Consider the following 22,054-nt stretch of genomic DNA (forward strand, 5'->3'; position numbering starts at 1 on the left):
ACACACGCCGTAGCTCGTGACCCCAGGGGAAAATCCCAAGTTTCTCTTTCTGCCATTTTACCACCTTTCCCACAGGAGCATGAGGGTGAGCTGATGAACCTCATGGAGCAGCAACGACAGCGTCTGAACATATGACCTTTCCACAATCAGCACATGAGAGATCTTTTCCACTAGCCACTCTACCCTCTTACGGAACCTCTTCCTCCGCACAGATAGGTCTAGTACCTGGAACACTTTACATGCAAAATTTGAGATTCCTTTGAAGTCACACTGGATCCAAGGGAACCGTTTTTTTCGGGTTAGTTCAAGCAAACAGATTTGGTTAAACAAAGTTTATTATGTTGTGTTCATTATTTACATCCATGAAACGATCTCCTCTGATATGCGAGGAAACTGACGGTTATCAAATTTTCTTGATTTTGACGACATGTCTTTTCATGGAAACGGTGACGTGTAATTATAATAATGCTTTGATAATACAGATGGAAAAAAAGAAATCATTCGTTGATCGATCTGTAACTCATTTAGGGCTCTAGACAACAAAGTTCCATGATTTAAAACCGTAATGTGCTTGGAAGACATTTAAAATGACCGTCCTAAATAAAGCTTGTTCCTTCAGAGGTTCGGTTTCTCCATTATTATTTATATATGTACAGGTGTGTGACGGTTCTTGCAGGAATCGGCTTCCATTTTGATCCACCGTTCTAGTCCGTGACGTCTCAGCAGAGTTGATCTGAAGAATAAAGAAATCTTTAGTTGTTGTTTGTTCCGCATCATCAAAACGAGGTCGCATGGCCATCAGGCCGGTCGAAGGTGGATTTCCACCCAAGGTTGACTACAAACTGACATCAGGTTAGGTACAGACGACACACTTGGAATGAGGAAGAAGAAATTAGGCTGAATTGGAAGGATGTTGAGGATGGGTGATCAAATGCTAGGTTGAACTGTCGACCCACCGGAGGACAGGCTGAAGCTGCGTGCCAGCACGTTGGCGTACACGATGGAATGCACGTCACTCTCTGCTCCACACTGGGACCACAACTCCAGCAGGCAGAGGTATATGAATACGTACTGGGCCTGCAGTCAGAGGGAACGGGAGAGCCTCGAAAATCGGAAAGAAAATCTGGCATGCCCAGCAGCATAATTAAACAAACCTGGTCTTCATTTCTGAACAATCTCTAGGCCAGCAAAGAGACAAAACAATGAAACGAGACACCAAAGCCAGGAAATATTAAAACGTGTTTCTGGCTTCCTTAGGAGTACCATTTTAACAGCAGTTCAATTTTCAGAGTTAAACCAACGACCATATACAAGGGGAGAGGGGATAACCTCAAGTGGTCACATTAGACACTATGACAAACTATTGGTTCCTAAGAAGAAGAAGAAGAAGAAGAACCACTTCTGTCACGTCTTCAGATCTGAAGAAGAAAGAGGGGTGAATGTGAAGGAGCAGGGATATGGCTGCTCAGGCAGTTTTCCATTACCTAGGGGGAACAATGTGCACGGGTCATCACACCTCAGTGGTTCCTCAGAGCCATGTGGTAAAAAAAAAAGTAACACCAACAGGATTAATAATTTTGATCTGAAGATGCAAGTATTGTCGTTTTGCCAAGATTGTTATTTCGTTTTCCTTGATGTTTTTCCTTAATGGGTAAAAATAACAGATTCCACAGAAACGACCGATGCAAACGAACAATATGAGATCACAAAACATCTGTGGCCATTGTGTAATAAATGAACCGATCATGTGAAATGGCGATTCGACGGCCAAGGCCTCTACCAAAGTAAAAACAACTATCGGAGATGCATCTTCGTGGTGGTTGTACCTCCCAATGCAAGTCGGGGGCCAAATCTTCCCCGTTCTTCCCTGCTGCCCGGATTCTTCAGGGCAGTGCGGTCACAGTCAGAGTGCCAAATGGTCTCCATGGACCGGCCCTCTCTCTCTCTCCCTCCCTCCATCTCTCTCCCTCTATCTCTATCTCTCTCTATCTATCTCTATCCATCTATCTATCTATCTATCTATCTATCTATCTATATCTATATCTATATATATATATCTCTCTCTCTCTCTCTCTCTCTCTCTCCCCCCTGTCTGTCTGTCTCTAATGCTCTCACTCGCTCTCTCTCTAACTCTGTCGTGGCCCTGACTTCGTGAAGGTGGGGGTACACCATCCTAGATTAGGGGATCTTTGGGTCGTTCCTGTGAGATCAATCGGCTGTATCTGTGCTGCGGCTTGTTCGAGAGAACTGACTGGGGCTATACAACAACAACCAAAGTAAAATACGAATAACATCCTAATAGCAGAACCACAGATATTACTAAAACACAGATTATAAGGCTCATGGAGGACAAACAACAACCTCAGGCAAACATAGCTTTGCATTCAGACAAACAACAATTTCAGTAAGCATAGCCGGGCATCGCTTTCTTTCCACAGTAAGCAGGATAAATCCCCCCCAACACCCCCAAGATGGCAACCCATTAGAGGTAACATCCACTTATGAGCAAATGTTAAATTATTTTTTTCAACAAAGTAATCTAGCTAACCTCTGTTTGCACCATGCTGGGCCTATGTGTCCGCAGCTGTGCCACCGATCCCAGGATGTCGACAGTGTTGTGGCTTTGCAGATGTTGCAGTAACCGGTCCAGTGTGATGAAGGAGCCCGTTCGACCTACACCAGCACTATGCAGAGTTTGTTTATTAATCTTCTGGTTTCCTTACTAGGCCCGATATGTGTTCAGCAGATGCAAAATAATATATCATCATCATTATGTGCAAGCACAGCCTTGGTTGCTGAGTGCACACCGGAAATGCTTCTCAAGGTACACAAATACGTTAACTAGGCCTTCACTTACAAATAATACTGCAAGATGGTTAATGTCTAAAAATGAGTGCGAGGATGCATATCCGGCTTAATGTGGCCTCTTAATAATAGCCTACTTGTAAATGTTGCACCCTTGCATGGACAACCTGAGATCGACATTTCATAACATGTATATCATCCTGCAGAGGAACTTACCTGCAATGAACAACCATAGGCCCTGCATGTATGTTAGCCTTTCCACGTACGCAACGTACAAACTCGAGTACTCCCCGTGTACAGCTCTCGCTGGGCACGTCGTGGTCTGGCCAGGCGGTGTAGTGGAAATGCAGCACAGACCGTTTCGTTGTTCCCTGGATCAAGGAGGATATGCACAAGGGGGTAGGAGGGAGTGAGTGGACATCATTACCTCCACCACTGAAGGTGGATGGAGGATATGTTTTCACCCCTGTCTCTCTGTTTGTCTGTCTGTTTGTGAACAAAATATCTCAAAACGTTGTGGACGGATTGGGACGAAATTTGGCAGAGATGTAGCTTATGCCACAAGGACAAAATGATTCGATTTTGGTGAAGATCCGGATTCGGATCCGGCTACTAGAATTTTTAAGTTATTCTTCACCATTCGGAGATCGAGCCAAAAACTATACATAGCAGGTTATCTCAAAAAGCTATGGACGGATTTGGACGAAACTTGGTGTGGAGGTAGGGTGTCTGACAAGGAAGAATCGGTTCAATTTTGGTGAAGATCCAGATCCGGATCCGGCTAGGAGAATCTTTCAAGTGTTTCTTCACCATTTGGAGATGGGGCGAAACCGACATATAGCAGAATATCTCAAAAAGGTGTGGACGGATTTCGACAAAATTTGGTGGAGATGTGTGTGTGACAAGGACTAATCGATTCGATTTTGGTGAAGATCTAAATATGGATTCGGATACGATAATTATTTAATTTTTAAGTGATTCTTCACCATTGAGAGCTCTGGTGAAAAGCAACTATATAACATGATATTTAAAAAGAATTATGGTCGAGTTATGACTAAACTTGGTGGATGAGTTGGTTAGGTGACAAGAACAAGCCGATTAGATTTGATTTTGGTTCAGGTCCGAATCCAGATCCGGCCTATCAGTGGGATACAAAAAATAAACTGTTCAGCCTGGCGGAGGTTTGCGCCCTACCGAGTGACGTTCTAGTTTAAATGCTCTCCTTGCTAATTGTCCTTTTCCATAATGGCACTAACATCAGATCCACCATGAAACTACTTGGGTATGTGGTTCTTTTTACTGCTACTGCCACCATCAATGTACTGTAAAAGTCTGGTTAATATAATTTCAGGAAAGTTATCTGGAATATCTGGAAGGTATCATACACTGAGATTCCCTTGGAAAGAGTCAATGGAAACAGTTGTACCTGCTGAAGCTGTAAGTCCTGTAGAGTCCAGTCTCCGTGTTGCTCTTCAGCCGACATGGACACGGCGGTAGATTTATAGAACACAGGCTCCTGGTCAAAGGGCCAGTAGTGTTCACACTTGATCTGGAGAGGATTGAGGGAATGGGAAGGAGCAGTGAGCAGATCTCTACAGACCAGGCATTCACAAGCCACAACCCAAAAGGATGACGACTGGATGGATTAGATCAACAACCAACATTGAGCAAAACAATCATAAATCTCCTCCACTAAACAAATTGATAAGCAATATTAAATTAACCAAGCATAACCTACAATAACTTTTGTGAAACTTTATCAATTGCTCAGTTCTAACAAGACCAAATATGACGAGGTCTATCGGGTTGCCTTTCCTCGATGTGCAGTTCATAATTACACCATCAGGTTACCTTTTCCCACCATCCATCATTCTGTAACACCATATTGTGAGACTGTCACTAAGTGTGCAACTTATTTGCCTGAATTCACCCAATACTGCAACATCTCAGTGGATAACCAAGCTGAGTCGACCCCACCACTAGTGCTTGCATGTGAGGCCTCCATGTAATGCTTGCTGTGTTGTAAGCTGTGGGAGGGCAGGATGGTTTGTGGCATGTGCTTGCTTTGTAACTGTCTTCTCCTGAATTTGTTCCACTGTGATGTCAAATCAGATTAAAACTACAATCCTGGTGCATTAGCAGCAGTAGGTGCTGCATCTCGGAGCATGCCGTTTGGACTGGAAGGTAAAGCCGGCTGTCCAAGTTCTCTGCATTTAGGTCACCGGCATGAATGTAACCAAACTAAATTTGCAGCTGAACGATTCAATAGGCTATGCAAGTTAATAGTAAGGGAAACATATGAAAATCTGTTAACTAAATTGTTACCAAAAAATTTCTTCACCAATATGTTTGTAAAGGTGTGTAATAACATGTGTTAAAATGTAGAAGGTCAACTCCCGTGGGAAACCCAGAAAAAAAGCTGTTGAATTCGGGTACCGAAAAATTATTTTCGAGAATTTTTATTTTTTTTAATCGGCCCTTAAGTAACTTATGAGGGGTCAAATAAGGGTTTTTCATGATTCTGAGTTGATTGTTAACATTTATATTTCACCACAGACACTCCTTTGTGGAAAAATAATTTCTAAATATATCTCATTTTCTACTTTGCAGGACATGGAGTCTAGCAATATGGATGAAGACGTTACTCCACCTGTGCTCAATTGCTTCATCTGTGCACGCTCGGATACACCAGCTGAAAGGCTCATACAGGCAACTCCAAAGGGATACTCAACTTTATTGAAACAAGCAGAAACTGTCGAAAATGTTACTGTTGTGGAACGTATGAAGGAGGCTCAAAAGGAAGGAAAACTGAGGTACCACCAGAAGTGTAAAAATGATCTGTACAACAACTTTGTTGCAACCACCAATAAGTCAGCTCAAGCATCAACGGCAGAGAAAGAGTCATCAAAGTTGAAGAGAAGACGCACTACTTGTGAGTTCAGTTCATCAACTGGCTGCAGTTCTAGAAGATCACAGTCAGTTGACCTCCTGTATAAGGATGTATGCATTCTTTGCAACCAACCAGCCCAGCTCTACAAAAATAATCCAGCACAAGCTAGAAAGAAATACAGAGTGCCAGATAATTTGACTGCAGATACACTGAAGGCAAGCTTGCTGAAGACAGCACGGAGTCACGGGGATGACTGGGGCACTGAAGTCACTGGATGCCTGGAAGGGATCAACGACTTGGTAGCAGAAGAAACACTGTACCATTTGCGATGCAAACTTATGTTTGCGAGAGGTGACAGTTTGTCCAAGACTGATGAGGAAGGAAAAAGGAAGAGAGGACAGAGGAGTATTGATGAGGAGCGAGAGGCAGTTTTTATTGAATTCTGCGAATGGTTAGACTCAGAATTAGAGCATGGGGTAATGAACATGGACCAAGTCCATGAAAAGCTGCAGGAGTTTGATCAGTCACCAGAGAAGAGCCTTTCTTATTCAAAGCATTGGCTAAAGATAAAACTTCTAGAGAAATACGAAGACACCTTGTATTTCACAACACAGGAAAGAAGGGCAGATGTACTCTGTCTCAAAGATGGCACCGACAATATTCTGCGAGTGCATCATGCTAATCTTGACCATGGAGATGAGAAGACTCAGATCATAAAGACGGCACTCAAGTTCATATCCAATGATATTGCCTTGATTGATTTAGGTCCAAAGTCATACCCCACCACACACAGTATGACTGACATCGATAGTCAGCTGACACTTGTTCCTGCAAGCCTTCAGATGTTCTTGAGACCGATTGTCAAGACAGACGAAAGAGTTGCCGTTTGGGGGCAGAATTTTATTAAGGCCTGTCGACCTCGGTCTGGAGTATTGCCACACCAAATGGGGCTTGCCATACAACTTGATCATAGATTTGGGTCAAAATGGATGCTCAACAAGTTCCACCGGCTGGGATACACTGAGTCTTACACGGAGACACAAAACTACAAATACTGCTTCCTTAATAGTAGGAGTGGAGATGATGTTCCAGATACTTCTGGCACTCTTGACACCATTGTGGAGGAAACCGATGAACAGATCAATGATGAGGTTGCGGTTGATGCTGCGCTTGAGGATCAATCAGTGATGACAGCCAAAGTGCCAGCCAGTGAAAGTGAATTGTCAAGTAATGATCAGGTGGTCTTTATGGAGGTTGGGGAAACAAACAATGCAGTCACTCAGTTTGTTGGAGACAATATAGATTTAAACATTGTCTCTATTCACGGAAACACTCCCTTTCACTCAATGGGTTGGATCGAAGTCACCTCTCCGGCACCACCTTTGCCAGATCCACAGACAACAGCAGCTTTCCCCCGGGTGAAGTTGAAGGCACTCGACAAAGCTACGATCCTGAGAGGAACTGAAGTAAAGATTATTCCATTTACGAACAGGAAACAGATAGGAACGAACGCGATCATGTTTCTCCCCCTCGCTGAGCTTTCCTCCTCCCTGGCTCATGATCAGCCACTCCTCACTCCAGGTGACACACTCTGGGCAGCGGGGTGGGTGATCAAAGCCAACGATCCTGAGTTCCCACACTCCAACTGGAATGGCTGGATGAAGAGACATAGACAATGACTGTTGATACTTCTGACATTGTGAATGAGAAATAACTCTTGAGTATTATATATGTATGTGAAATAAAAGCTACTTTGTGTGTAAATGGAAAAGTGAAAATATAAATGTTAATCAACTCAGAATCATGAAAAACCCTTATTTGACCCCTCATAAGTTACTTAAGGGCCGATTTAAAAAAATTAAAATTCTCGAAAATAATTTTTCGGTACCCGAATTCAACAGCTTTTTTTCTGGGTTTCCCACGGGAGTTGAACTTCAACATTTTAACACATGTTATTACACACCTTTACAAACATATTGGTGAAGAAATTTTTTGGTAACAATTTAGTTAACAGATTTGTGAAATATCTCATAAAATGCCCTTACTATAAGTATAATTGAAAGAACATGCTATGTTTGTTTTGGTCAATGGTAATAATTGGGATTAGTGTATAAAACAATAAGCAAATTGATAGATTAAGTTAACAGGGAGGAGGTTGTGGGAGATAAAGCACAGGCATGATGGGCCAAGCGTTACGGATTCATCACTTCCGTTGTTGTGGTTCTCATCCACTGCAAACATTTTTGGTTGCATGTACTATTATTGTTATCGTTTAGGTGAAATAGAGATAACTGTTTTCAAAAGGTAAAAAAAAGTTAACGTTTTAAAAAGAAACCGGAAATCGGATCGGGAACCGGACGAAGAAGAGAAAGAAGAAGAAGAGGAAGAAGAGGCGGAGCAAGTGAGGTCGGAGAAGGAGCCGAGCTGCTTGGAGGTCTTGAGCAAACGCTGGTGAACGGGGGTCACTAGCGAACTTTGGGGTTTCCTGGGAGAGGGATTCCTGCGACAGAGTTGTTATCGCTGTGACAGATAAACCTGCGTGACAGGTTTTGCGGTTGATTCCGAAGAGAATCATTGGAGTGCCGTTACGTCTCGAGAATGGACCGTTGGCCATTTTGCCTCGCGCTGGATTTTCGCATCGCTCCAGGTTTTTCACCTCGCTTCAACCATTTCACCGCATCCAGACGTTAACCTGGTGTGTGTGTGTAACGTGGATTTTGAGTGTGAATTTGCGGTTCGCCGATTGGGAGCCGTTGAATGTCCATACCCGAAGGTGTGATTTCCCAGTCGCCTCTTGAGAGTACCTTTGCCCATCTTTGGCAGTGTGACTGTCAACCGAGCGGGATTCTGGTCTCGATACAACATCGTTCTGACGATCATTGGAGCGTGGATCGACTTTGCTTTGAAGCTGGGACAGAGACATTGGGAATGTTATTTGCGCTCACTTGGAGCACAGTGAGTTATTTTGTACGAAACTGATGGTACCATCATAGGAATGATATATTGGTTGTACAATTGATTAATATTGTTATTGTACTGTTATTCTAGTGTGACCTTAATACAATACTTGTTTGTTGGTAACAATTGGTGTGGTTTCACCATTGATCTTTGACACACAGAATAACACATCTTTCTGCCGTGACTCCTCTCGGGGCTCGGAGGTACAACGTGACCGGGGTTTGGGGAGGAGCACGTAACACAAGTGACCTTTGTCATGGAAGTCAGTATGAAGGCCATCCTTATCACTGATTCATATGAGATGAGTAGATTGGCAAAAGGTCTCACCCTTCCTCTTTCAACACACTGTGTTAGCATGACAATGATCTGCGTCTCCTGGTCCCACACCATCCTCCAGAAGTCTGCACATGTGTTGGGAAGTGGACCCTGAGCTGCGATGTACTCACGGGCTGTATGCAGACCCTGCATGTCACACACAGGGAGGTCATTTTGTATTCCCAGAGTTGTTATTCAGATAAATATTAAATTTAAAATCCAGTCATCAACCAGTCACCAGTGAGTCAACAAGTCAACTCACTGTTCCCGGGCACGCCCGAACCTCCCAGGCACGCCCGGTCTCGTCTTTCCCGGGCATGCCCGCTCTCGCCTTTCCAGGGCTCGCCCAGAGCGTCCGGGCATGCCCGCTATCGCCTTTCCAGGGCTCGCCCAGAGCGTCCGGGCATGTCCGCTCTCGCCTTTCCAGGGCTCGCCCAGAGCGCTCGGGCACGCCCAGCCTCGACTTGCCAGGCCGCGTCCAGGACGCCCGGGCATGTCCAGACTCGCCTTTCCAGGACTCGCCCTTGACACCCGGGCATGCCCGGTCTCGGTTTTCCCGGGCAAACGCCCGGGCATAAATGTGTATATATATTGCTGCCCGATAAACGGGCTTTTGAGAATACCTGAGCTGTTTTGTTTGAATAAAGCAACTCGGACGAATTCCGTCTTTGGTCGCGTCAATTCTTTCGACTCGCGTTGGAGCGCAGCTCCTTCAGCATAACCATGCACCAATCACATCGCTGGATCTGAATTTGGATGCACCATACAACATAGAGCTTTGGTTCTACTGAAGCAGTTTCTTGGCTGGGGTTACAATCCTGGACCGCCATTTAATCCTGGACAGTGGACATTCAATCCAGGTTACAATCCTGGAATGTCCGCCATTCCAGCCACAGGATGCTGTTACGAATTCCGGGTTTTAGTGCAGGGCCGTATGTCTCCAAAATGGCTCCCGTGGGCCGTTCATGTTTATTTCCTAATTTCTACTGGAATCTAATCTACGATGACAACTGAATCAAAAAAACATTGGCGCCAATTTTTTCGAACACTTTTTCCTGCCTTTTTGTGCATATGAACTATGACGCCATAGAATACACATAAAAAATGCAAAAATTAGCATTTTGGCTGTCATCTACAATGCTATTTTAAATTTTCCTGCTCTCATACATACATTATGGTGTCAATACCTCTAGTTTAATATTTATCACAAATAAACTAGGAAAAAAGCATGTCTCAATCATCGTTTTGCTTTCTATTCAAGTATGATATGTCATACCTTTTAAAAGCCTATGGAAAATGTTCATGCTTCCGTTTACATAAAGGTATTTCCTTTGCTTTTGTTACTAAAGTCTTGTGCTGGGGTTTTCAATATATTGAAGGAACTGCGCTCCAACGCGAGTCGAAAGAATTGACGCGACCAAAGACGGAATTCGTCCGAGTTGCTTTATTGAAACAAAACAGCTCAGGTATTCTGACAAGCCCGTTTATCGGGCAGCAATATATATACACATTTATGTCGGGAAGTTTGCCCGGCAAAAGCTATACCGGGCATGCCCGGGTGTCAAGGACGAGCCTTGGAAAGGCGAGTCTGGACCTGCCCGGGCGTGTTTGGCTGCGGCCTGGCAAGTCGAGGCTGGGCGTGCCCGGGCGCTCTGGGCGAGCCCTGGAAAGGCGATAGCGGGCATGCCCGGACGCTCTGGGCGAGCCCTGGAAAGGCGATAGCGGGCATGCCCGGACGCTCTGGGCGAGCCCTGGAAAGGCGATAGCGGGCATGCCCGGACGCTCTGGGCGAGCCCTGGAAAGGCGATAGCGGGCATGCCCGGACGCTCTGGGCGAGCCCTGGAAAGGCGATAGCGGGCTGGGCATGCCCGGACGCTCTGGGCGAGCCCTGGAAAGGCGAGAGCGGGCATGCCCGGGAAAGACGAGACCGGGCGTGCCTGGGAGGTTCGGGCGTGCCCGGGAACAGTGAGTCCGGGCATGCCCGGGAGAGGCGCGTCTGGCCGTGTTCTGGCCGGTGCAAGGCGATTGTGTGCATCCAGCGGTAACCGCTACACACGCCCCTCCAGAATCGACCTGCACCGGCAGGGTCAATTTAAGGGGGGTCCGGATGACCCGGCCGAAGCGACCCCTGGAGGGTCGTGGGGAGGGGTCCGACGTGGTGGTGGGTGGTCGAGCGGGGGGAACTGTGGACGGGGGGGCGGCCTCGCCGCGGAGGAAGGGCCAACCGTGGTGGTCGGTCGACGTCCATGTGCGCCGGTTTGAGGCGGTCCACAGAAATCCGGTCCGGCCGGGCGCCGAAGTCGACGATGAAAGACTTGTCGCCCCGTCGCAGGACCCGGAAGGGCCCGTCGTACGGCGGCCGGAGTGGCCCCCGGTGCGCGTCATGACGCACAAAGACGTACTCCGCTGTGCGAAGCGCCGGGGGGACTTAGGACTGGGGGCCACCGTGGCGGGACGTCGGCACGGGGGCAAATCGTCGGGCGGCCTCCTGGAGGTCCGAGCGCTGGCGAGCGGCGGACGAGGGACTGGTAGCGTCGGGCACGAATTCGCCCGGGACGCGGAGCGGCTGGCCGTAGACGAGCTCGGCGGCGGACGCCTGGAGGTCTTCCTTGGGGGCCGTGCGAAGGCCCAAAGGGACCCACGGCAGCCGGTCGGCCCAACCGTCGTCCTGAAGGCCGGCCATGAGTGCGGCCTTCATGGAGCGGTGAAACCGCTCACACAACCAGTTGGCTTGGGGGTGGTAGGCCGTGGTGCGGTGCAGCGTGGCCCCCAACGAACGGGCGACCGCGCCCCAAAGCTCAGACGTGAACTGTGGGCCGCGGTCGGACGAGATGTCCGCTGGTGCGCCGAAGCGCGCGACCCAGGTGGCGGTGAACGCCTGCACCACGTCGGCGGTGGTGGTGGAGGTGAGGGGCACGGCCTCCGGCCACCTGGTGGTCCTGTCCACCATGGTGAGCAGGTGGGTGAACCCCCGCGAGGGGGCAGGGGACCCACCAGGTCCACGTGGACGTGGTCGAAACGCCGTTCAGGCACGGCGAAAGGTGCCAGCGGGGCCTGGGTGTGGCGGTGGACCTTGACCCGCTGGCAGGCCGTGCAGGCATTGGCCCAGTCGCGGATGTTTCGTCAAAGGCCGTGCCAGACGAAACGCGCCGACACCAGCTTCTGAGAAGCTTTCCGGCCCGGGTGAGAAAGGCCGTGGATGGAGGCGAAGATGCGGCGCTGCCAGGAAACGGGCACGATGGGGCGAGGCTGGCCGTGGGAGACGTCGCAGAGCAGGACGGTGCCCGCGAAGGGAATGTCGGCCAGGCGGAGGCCCGTGTCCGCCGCACGGAGTGCCTGCACCGAGGCGTCGGTGATCTGGTCGGCCGCCATGAGCGCGAAGTCCACGCCGAGGTGGACCGCGTTCGCGCTGGCCCGAGAAAGACAGTCGGCCACGGCGTTGTCTTTGCCGGCGACGTGCCGGATGTCCGCGGTGAACTCCGACACGGCGGAGAGGTGGCGCTGCTGGCGGGCCGACCACGGCTCCGTGACCTTAGCCATTGCGTAGACCAACGGCTTGTGGTCGATGAAAGCCGTGAACGGGCGGCCCTCCAGGAGGTGTCGGAAATGGCGAACGGCCAGGAATAGCCCGAGCAGCTCGCGGTCGAACGTGCTGTAGTTTAACTCGTTCGGCCGGAGTTGCCGGCTGAAAAAAGCGAGTGGCTGCCAAACCCCGTCCACCCATTGCTCATGGACGGCGCCCACCGCGTAGTTGGAGGCGTCCGTAGTGAGGGCAATGGGCGCGTTGAGCACCGGGTGAGCCAGCAGCGTTGCGTCGGCGAGGGCCCGTTTGGCGCTGGCGAAGGCCGCGTCCATGGCCGCGGACCAAACAATCTTATGCTTGGCCGGCTTGCCCCGGAGGGCCTCGTAAAGGGGCCGCATGAACTGAGCAGCGCGGGGCACGAATCGGTGATAAAAATTCACCATGCCGAGGAACTCTTGGAGGGCCTTGATGGAACGGGGACGCGGGAACGTGGTGATGGCCTCGACCTTGGTGGGCAGCGGCACGGCCCCGGTCTTGGTGATGCGGTGGCCCAAAAAGTCAACGGTCGTCGCGCCGAAGTGGCATTTGACCGGGTTGACAATTAAGCCGTGCTCGCTGAGGCGACCGAACAGTGTTCGGAGGTGGAGGAGGTGCTCGGTGCGGGACGTGCTGGCGACGAGGATATCGTCCAGATAGACGAAAAGAAACGGCAGGTCCCGCAGCACGCCGTCCATCAAGCGCTGGAACGCCTGGGCCGCGTTCTTGAGGCCAAACGGCATCCGCAAAAATTCGAACAGGCCGAACGGCGTGATGACGGCCGTCTTCGGGACGTCGGCCGCCCGGACAGGTACCTGGTGGTAGCCCCGTATCAGGTCAAATTTCGAAAAGATGACCCGTCCCGCCAAACGGGCAGAAAAGTCCTGAATATGCGGGATCGGGTACCTGTCGGGGGTGGTAGCGTCGTTGAGACGGCGGTAGTCGCCACACGGGCGCCATCCACCCCCCGGCTTTGGCACGATGTGCAGTGGCGAGGCCCACGCGCTATCGGAGCGCCGCACGATGCCGAGGTGCTCCAACGCGTCGAACTCGGCCTTCGCCACGGCGAGCTTGGCCGGGTCGAGGCGGCGGGCCCTGGCGTAGACCGGCGGGCCCATAGTGGGTATGTGGTGCTCGATCCCGTGCCGCACCGCGACAGCCGAAAACGTCAGCCGCGTGAGGGCCGGGAATTCCACGAGCAGGCGAGCGAACTCGTTCGCTGCCGGGAGGGCACACACCAGTTCGGTCGGCGCGGAGCTGCTCATTGTACATGCCAGGGAGCTGAAGGTCTCGGCGTGGACAAGGCGACGTCGTTTGACGTCGACCAGCAGCCCGTGCGCGCAGAGGAAGTCGGCGCCCAGCAAAGCCACGGGGACGCTGGCGGTAACAAAAGTCCATTGAAAGCGCTGGCTGCCGAAGCAGAGGGTGACGACGCGTGGGCCGAAAGTGCGTATGGCCGAGCCATTAGCAGCGACCAAAGAGGGGCCGCAAACGGCGTCCCGCCTGTCCTGCTCGGAGGCGGGTATGACGCTCAGTTGGGCGCCGGTGTCACACAGGAAACGCCGCCCAGACGCTTTGTCCCGAATAAACAGCAAGTTGCCCGAGTGGCCGGCGCTCATGGCTGGGAATGAACGCCGGCCCGGCCGTTTCCCGACCTGCCGAAAGTGCACGGGGGCCGGCACGTCCGAGCCTTGTGTCCGAACCTGGCGTGGTAATAACACCACGCCCGGTCAGGTGGAGGCCCCGGCCGTCGTGTCGGAAGCGGGCGGTGCGGCCGCCAGTTGCACCGGCAGTTCGGCCTCCAACCGCGCAGGGCGCTCCGGCGTCGCCTCGGACGGCGGCGGGCTCCAGGTAACCGCGCCGATGTGCTGGCCCGCCGAGGAGATCTTTTCGGCTTCCCTGGCGAGGGCGCGGGAATCCGTGATCAACGTGCCAGCCAGGGCGAGGCGTACCGGGTGAGGCAGCTGGCGAAGGAACAGCTCGCGGAACAGAAAATCCAGAGTGCTCACCGAGCAACGAGAGCATATAGTCCATGCGCTCGGACGGGCGCGTGTCGCCGAGCTCGGGCAGAGCGAGCAGGCGCCGTGCGCGTGCTGCCGGTGAGAGGGCGAAAGCGTCGAGGAGGAGCGTCTTCAGCGCGTCGTATTTGTCAGCAGCCGGCGGGTGCTCGAGGAGGCTCAAGGTGCGGGCCGCGGTGGCGGAACCGAGCGCCGCCACAACATGGTGGAAGCGGGTGTCGTCCGCGGTGATGCCTCGCAGGGCGAACTGGGAGTCCGCCTGGGCGAACCAAACAGCCGCGTGAGCCTCCCAGAAGGTAGGCAGTTTAAGCGTCACTGCCGTGTCCATGTCGGTAGGTCACCAATGAAGGAACTGCGCTCCAACGCGAGTCGAAAGAATTGACGCGACCAAAGACGGAATTCGTCCGAGTTGCTTTATTGAAACAAAACAGCTCAGGTATTCTGACAAGCCCATTTATCGGGCAGCAATATATATACACATTTATGTCGGGAAGTTTGCCCGGCAAAAGCTATACCGGGCATGCCCGGGTGTCAAGGGCGAGCCTTGGAAAGGCGAGTCTGGACCTGCCCGGGCGTGTTTGGCTGCGGCCTGGCAAGTCGAGGCTGGGCGTGCCCGGGCACTCTGGACGAGCACTGGAAAGGCGATAGCGGGCATGCCCGGACGCTCTGGGCGAGCCCTGGAAAGGCGATAGCGGGCATGCCCGGACGCTCTGGGCGAGCCCTGGAAAAGCGAGAGCGGGCATGCCCGGGAAAGACGAGACCGGGCGTGCCCGGGAGGTTCGGGCGTGCCCGGGAACAGTGAGTCCGGGCATGCCCGGGAGAGGCGCGTCTGGCCGTGTTCTGGCCGGTGCAAGGCGATTGTGTGCATCCAGCGGTAACCGCTACAATATCTTCATTATATTCAAGGGGACCTATCAAACCATCATATGCAAATTAGTTATGATGTCATAGTAATATAGTGTTCACCATGCATTTGATGTATGCAATAATGCCATTATACATGAAATGGTTTTAAAACAAGGAAACCAAAAATAAGTACATGGACATATCTGGAGCTGACCGCATGAGCTACGTTTCAAGAACATCATCATCATCGTCACTGTCGTCACCTGCAGGATGTATGTTAACAATTCTGTTCTCACAAGCTACTTCGCAGGTACACATATCTGTGATGCATTTGAGATTGTGCTTCCGACATGAGCAGATCATCGTAGAGCAACTTCCTTTACATCCACATTTGACTAGTTGAAGCACAGCCTGAGGTGCTGGCAAAACTGTTGTTGGTACAGGAAGAAGCCGGTCACCTTCCAGACGCCATCCATGAGAAGTTGGTGGAGGTAGAGTTGAAGATGCAGTGCCGCATTGTTTCCATATCATGGTGACATAATTTGCTCTGTTGATCTTCTGTACTAGGGTGGCCTTTATAGGGGGCAATTTCTCATCTGTGTACTGGCGCTTACTGAAGAGGAACCAACGCATCTCGTTCACAGAAGAGATTGTTGTGCCAGGAACGTAGAGTTGACATACGTAGCGCTCCAATTCACTGACGTCATCTTCCTGTATGCTTGGAGTGTTTCCAAGGTTGCCAAATGCTCTAACAATATCACCATCGGCTTTCTGCAGTGTATTCCAGCAGGAAATTTTTGATTTCCCGCAGAATGTGCCAGTCTGGTCACAACCACTTAAGACGTGGAAGCCAGGGAGTGCAGAAGCTTTCTGACTGCCCAGGGCATCATATATAGGACCTAAATCAATAGTTCGCCGAAGACCACCTGTTCCAACAAGCATCGATGTTGCAGGACACAAGTCCTTGTAGCACCACAAGGCGAGAACTAACACATCTGTATCCGGACTCTGAATGCAGATCGACGTGGCCCCCCTCTGCGAAGCGTCAAGAGCATGAAGTAGCATTCTTGTATCTGCCTCCTCTTGAGTACTGTTCAGATGATCGAATATGAGCTTGTTTGATTTGCATTCCTCACTGAGTGTTGTCACATATATCTTCTCAGATTCCTTGCGATGCTTCAAGATGTGTGATGCTAGATAGAGAGTGAGTCTTTGCTTGTTGTCTTGGTTGTTCAGCAGTTGCTTTAGCGTCACCTTTTCAATGATTGCCTCATCGGAGATATTGTAAGCAAGGCTTCTATGATCTCCTAGGCGCAAATTGCGTGTTCTTTCCTTCAGGGAGTTAGGAATGTCATGTCGGTCAAAAACGACATGAACTTCATGAAATCCTTGAGATTTGCAATCGAGGACATGCAAAAAGTGATTGGCGAGATCGTAGCAAGTTTTCACCCATGTAGGTTTCCCCATTGACTGGACCACGGCCATTCCATCAATGATTGTGACTCTGCCATGCTGTGTTTGCTCTCCTTGTGCAACAACAAGCTGCTGTTGGTCAGGCAAACGTTCCAAGATAGTCATCAGCTTACTTTTGGCAACACAAGACTGCAAGATACCATCAAAAGTGAAGAGTGAATGAGGATATTCTGCAAACTCAAACTCACTGATGCTCTCCTTCAGGTCAATATCTGGCCGTGACAGTATCACAACAAGGAGGCGGGCGAACAGTGCTCTTTCATTCTTAATTGCTGTAACAGCGACAGCTTTCTTGCTCTTCTTAACCATTCTTGCTGTCTTCCAAGTCTTGAGATTTGCCTTCTTCATAGGACTCCAGATATTCAGCTCTAGGTTTACAAGACGCTCTTGAACAAATTTCTCAAACATCTCTTCTCCAACACTATCTCGCTGTATTACTGCCTGTTTTACTACCTCTGGCATGATCGCTTGTGTGACGATGTTGATGAGCTCATCATCTTCAATAATGAATGGATCATTCACTTTCAGCACCTCTCTCAACTTGCCTACATTATCCTCATACCGTTCCAACTTAGCATCTGACAAATCATGATGCTTTACTGATCTCTGGGAGACTTTACCCACCAAATGTTCAGCTTCATTGACCAAGCGACTTAGCTCAGGTGCAATCAGAAACCATCTGGCCATAGCTGCCGGTTGCTGTGTTAGCCCTTTCAAACCTCCAACGATCTTCATGACTTTGTTCTCCTGTTCAATGCCATGATCTGGGCCTATTGCGCAGAAAGGGACTTCATTTTTGTAGACGCAGAAGTTGCCAGCCATGAATTCTGTATAGATATCGGGATCATTTGTTTCCAATTTCTCCATCTGTGCCAAATACAGTGGAACCATGCGGGCATAGTTTTGTCTATCATGTGTGAAGAAGTACTTACACAATGCTCTAAGTGATTCTAGATGCAATTTCCAATTGCCTTCCCGTGTTGCACGAATGAACATCCATATCCAAGCCACAAATTTCATGTAATCTCTGGCAAATTTGAAAGTAGGATGACTTGTTTCCATCTTTGCATCAAATTCATTCAGCTTGTCCATTAAAGAGACATCTACCACAGCTAGTAATTGCTTGTGTCGGTTGTCTAATTCGTCATACTTGCGCTCTTGACATGCTGAATTGACCATTGATGCAGCCACTTGAAGGTTATCATGAACCAAGGTTATCGTATCGGCCGTTAATCGGACGCTTTTGGGCCCTAACGTCGGCTAATTCAGATTTTTCGAGTATGTCTGTACGTGATAAACAAAGAGCGCGGTTCGTAGATCGTAAATCCATTAGTGCCGTGGGCATCGGGTGACTGGGTGCGGCGTAAAAGGGATAACAAAGTCGAGTCCTTACGCTATTATTATATAGATAAGATACTGAATACAGACAATGTCTGCTAAAATATATGCATAGGGTCCACAAAATTTAATTTGTATCATATTTTGCAAAGAAAATTTACATCGTTTAATTTTTATTTACGAATTTTGACGTCATACCTAATTTGCATAAAAAAATATGCAAACATACTCGAAAAAATTGGTTCCAAATTTTTTTCCCTTACACACATCATAATTAATGATTTCCCGCAAAGAATACAAAATAAACATCAAAATCCCACGGGATTACATACGCTCCCAAACTATTTATGGGGGTTACAATTCAGGTCATTTCTTATTAATGTATATTCTATTAAAGGTTGTTGTGATTAAAGGGTCAGGAGCCCTTCTGGGAAAAATGAGACCGGAAACTGGATGGTGAAGAAGAGGAGGAGGAGAAGGAGAAGGAAGGGCGGCCATCTTAAGCTTCGAGAGATCCGACGTGAGCGGAGGCGATCGTACCTACTTTGGAACGGAGTTGGAAAAGCCCGTCTGGCAAGAGGAGTTACCTGCGCGGGGTGATTGATTGCCGGTTACGTGTCAAGGTGCCGTGTGGTCCTGGAAGGAACCAAGCGCCCGGCGCTGTTCGCCTCGACGCCTACGAGGGCGGGTACGGGTCGCACCTTGGGCCTGGCACGCGAAAGAGATTGGAGTGACGTGACGAAGGAGGAGACGGTTGAGAGTTGAGACTGCAGCTCGAGACCGAGCCGCCGAACGTGAAGGACAAGGGAACCGTGCCTCTGTGAACCGAAGTCCGCGCGTCAGGAGAGCGCCGGATTACTGCGGAACCTGCGAAGTCGGGTATCCTCGCTGAGGTTGTCGAGTATCCACTCCCAGCCCCGGATTGGAATCGGACATTGCTTCCCCGATCGCTGGATCGACTCGACGTCACCTGGGAGGCGTGCAGAGACATTGGGGGCAAGGGCCGTGAGTGTTGCCAACACTGTTGTGGGTTAAGGTGGCGCCACCTATACTATAGATAAGGATTGTATGGAAGTGCTGTAAACGCATTGTGATTCCTGTGCGGGATTTGGGAATATATTGGGGTTTGTTCGTAACCCTTGGTGTGGACTCGTTATTGATTGACTTATTTTCACCCAAGGACCATACATCTTTCTGCCGGGGCTCCCCTCGAGGTTGACCCCGTAACAATGCTCGAGTAGGTGTTTGTCATTTGTTTAGCGTTTAGTGTTTAGTTTGTCATATTTACACATATGTATGCGGAAGTTGGCCATTTTGTGTTTACATCTACATCTGTTTACAGCTCCAAAAAGTTTTCTCAAGTGTGTTAATTACACGTGTTCTTATGACCTGCAGTGCAGAGGAAGCAATATTCCAAGAAACAAGGATCACTGGACAACACGTCAAGTTTCAACGTTGAGGTTCTGTCTTCTTCATATTACATTCTTACAGGAATTGTGCAAAGTGTTCTTAGCCTCCGTTGGACTTAGTCCGAAACGGGGGCTTGTGGATTGGGTCTCGTCCATTTGTCCGTACGTGCATGCGTCCGCAACCATACATCGGACATGTATGGACCGATTTTGTTCATACGTGGCATGAAGACAATACATGACGGTGTACATATGCACATCATTTTGTTTCACGATGCGATCAAAGATGGCCGACTGGCGGCCATTTTACTTATAAGATGGCCGACTGGTGGTCATTTTGTTACTTAAACGTGTCCCCAACCATTTCACGTGTATGCATGGACCGATTTTGTTCAAACTTGACACAAAGACAACACGTGAGAGTATACATATGCAGAAGACTTTGTTTTGTAATCCTACCAAAGATGGCCGACTGACGGACTTTAACTCCGTACATTAAAATTACTAAAACCACGGGGGCAATGACATTTTATGTCTTTTTCTCCTTTTACATACAATATCACAAGGAATGTCATCCTCTTAGCTCTTTGTCTCACAGAATAACATGTAAAATTTGGTAACTTAGATACGTTATCATTCCCCCAATTAGTGAGCCTGTTGTCCCCGTCTGAGCACTTCTCTGATGCTGAGACAGTGAAACCCCAGATTGAAAATCCTCAGGCTGCTGCGATGATTTCCCCATTATTTCTTAACGTCCTTCTGATTTATTTAAAAGTGCATTGTTATCTCCTAATGTCCTCTTTCATATGCTGTATTCTAAAATGTACAAACTCTTCCATGAGTCTTAGATGCTGTTAAAAAAAAAGGGAAAAAAATTAATATAAAAACACAAACCATCCTGATTGGACATCTCAGTTGGTATTGCCCTCGCCATTGATTTGTCTTGGATTCGATCCCTGATCGGGCCAAACTAAATACTGCCATTCTGTTTTGCACATCATATATATGCTTTTTGGGGTCATGAACACGTCTTCATGCAATGTGAGAGTAAATGGTAAAAAACAAAAAAAACAAAAAAAAAATTGTATTCAGAATCGAGGCACTTTTCGAGGCACAATTCAGAACACTACTAGTAAGAGTTAACACATTGAACATGAAAGCATGCACAGACACATAAAACATACACTGAAGGGAGCGGGAGACAAGGAGGGGAGAGAGAGGGAAGCACACAAGCACAACAGGGGCGTCGATAGATCTGTGGAAGGGGGGAGGGCTGGGGAGGAGGGAGGGGTACACGGTATAAAGCAAATGAACACTACTAGGAATTTCAGGAAAGAAGTTGGGGATTGAAAGAGGCGGATTTGGGATATATTAGCGGGGGTAGAAAAGATCAAGGTTTTGGATGGGGGAAGATAGATGGTGGTGAACAGCTGTTTTAAAGACCTGGAGGGTGGAGTGGGATTGAAGGGAGTGAGGGAGTTTGTTCCAGAGGCGGGAGAAAAGAGGAATGAAGGAGTGAAGGTGAGCAGAGAGTCTTGATTTTGGCAGTTTAACCATAAGAGGGTTGTGGCAGATCTTGTGCAACCTGTATAGCCTAGTCAAAAAATCTGAAAATGTGCCTTTCTAGAATGATTGAGGCATTTTTGAGTAAAAGCAAACAAACCACTTTTTCTGGGGTAGTTTTTCATGCTGAATATGAATCTGTTGTTTGCCAAGCCCAAAAATGCGTAATTAGGTCACTAATCAAGGTCAAAGGTCAATGAGTGCAAAATTCAATTTTTTTGAAAAAATGCTTTATTTTACATCCCCTATCTGTACATTTCAATTATTTTACAATATTTTGTCTAGTAAGGTTGCTAAAGCTTTTCAAAATCTTATTTTTAAAGGAAAACGTGAGGACACATCTATGCTCATTTGCCTTTATCTCTGTAAGGGGCGACAATTAGTTTTTGCGTAATTTGCTTGCAGTTTAACCTCTAAATGCACAATGGGGCAGAGTTTTTATGCTCCTATTGATGGTCTAGAGATAGATTTTATAAAGACAGAATCTAAATGTCACCGGTAAACAACATAGGTCAAAGGTCAATGAGTGCGAAAGTCTTGCAATGACGTAACAGTTACTTGCACTTGAAACCATCCCTTTCACTCAACAGTGAAAGTGGCTTCATCTTTCTGACCCCAATGCATTTGCCATGTTTGTCAAATCATTTCCATTCAGACAGAGCAGGGTGTTCTTCAATAGACCCTTAATGATGAAGAATGAATCTAATAGCCTAGCATAAGCCATCTAGTTCGTACCCTAGGCATCAGGCATTAAACATTTCAGGAGTACAGGTAAGGGTCTTTTTAAGATTGTTAAAAAATGAAATATAAAATCAAATGAAAGTAAAGGAATGCATTCTTCTTTGGTGAGATACATGTACATACAAATGTGTAATGTATG

At 48.7% G+C, this 22,054-nt stretch overlaps 3 protein-coding genes across 3 annotated transcripts in view; 2 read left to right on the forward strand and 1 right to left on the reverse strand.

Moving 5' to 3' along the window:
- LOC137433086 (epidermal growth factor receptor kinase substrate 8-like) overlaps positions 1–618 on the forward strand; it is a 33,027-nt gene extending 32,409 nt beyond the window's left edge. Inside the window, exon 7 of the mRNA XM_078769102.1 lies at positions 76–618. Within this exon, the coding sequence (XP_078625228.1) occupies positions 76–135 (60 nt within the window). The 3' untranslated portion in view covers positions 136–618. The remainder of the gene's footprint in view (positions 1–75) is intronic.
- LOC137432041 (receptor-type tyrosine-protein phosphatase O-like) lies at positions 596–4,288 on the reverse strand. The gene is made up of 5 exons (XM_078769101.1): positions 4,232–4,288; positions 3,022–3,176; positions 2,549–2,684; positions 957–1,077; positions 596–733 (listed from the first exon to the last, which is right to left on the reverse strand). The coding sequence occupies exons 1-5, from the start codon at positions 4,286–4,288 to the stop codon at positions 720–722; spliced, it is 483 nt and encodes a 160-aa protein (XP_078625227.1). The 3' UTR covers positions 596–719.
- Positions 4,289–19,603: 15,315 nt separating this feature from the next.
- Positions 19,604–22,054, forward strand: part of LOC144889152 (epidermal growth factor receptor kinase substrate 8-like) — a gene marked incomplete at its 3' end in the record, with an annotated part of 62,518 nt that continues 60,067 nt past the window's right edge. The window contains exon 1 of the mRNA XM_078769103.1: positions 19,604–19,662. The remainder of the gene's footprint in view (positions 19,663–22,054) is intronic.

Source organism: Myxine glutinosa, unplaced genomic scaffold (genome assembly GCF_964187855.1).
Source record: "Myxine glutinosa unplaced genomic scaffold, kmMyxGlut1.1 SCAFFOLD_1172, whole genome shotgun sequence".
NCBI lineage: Eukaryota > Metazoa > Chordata > Myxini > Myxiniformes > Myxinidae > Myxine > Myxine glutinosa.

Coding starts and splice junctions, on each gene's coding strand:
- LOC137432041 (XM_078769101.1), bottom strand. CDS start 4,288: ATGTCGGCTGAAGAGCAACACGGAGACTGGACTCTACAGGACTTACAG. Junction 3,177..4,231: donor AGGACTTACAGCTTCAGCAG/GTACAACTGTTT, acceptor TCCTTGATCCAG/GGAACAACGAAACGGTCTGT. Junction 2,685..3,021: donor CCTATGGTTGTTCATTGCAG/GTAAGTTCCTCT, acceptor AACTCTGCATAG/TGCTGGTGTAGGTCGAACGG.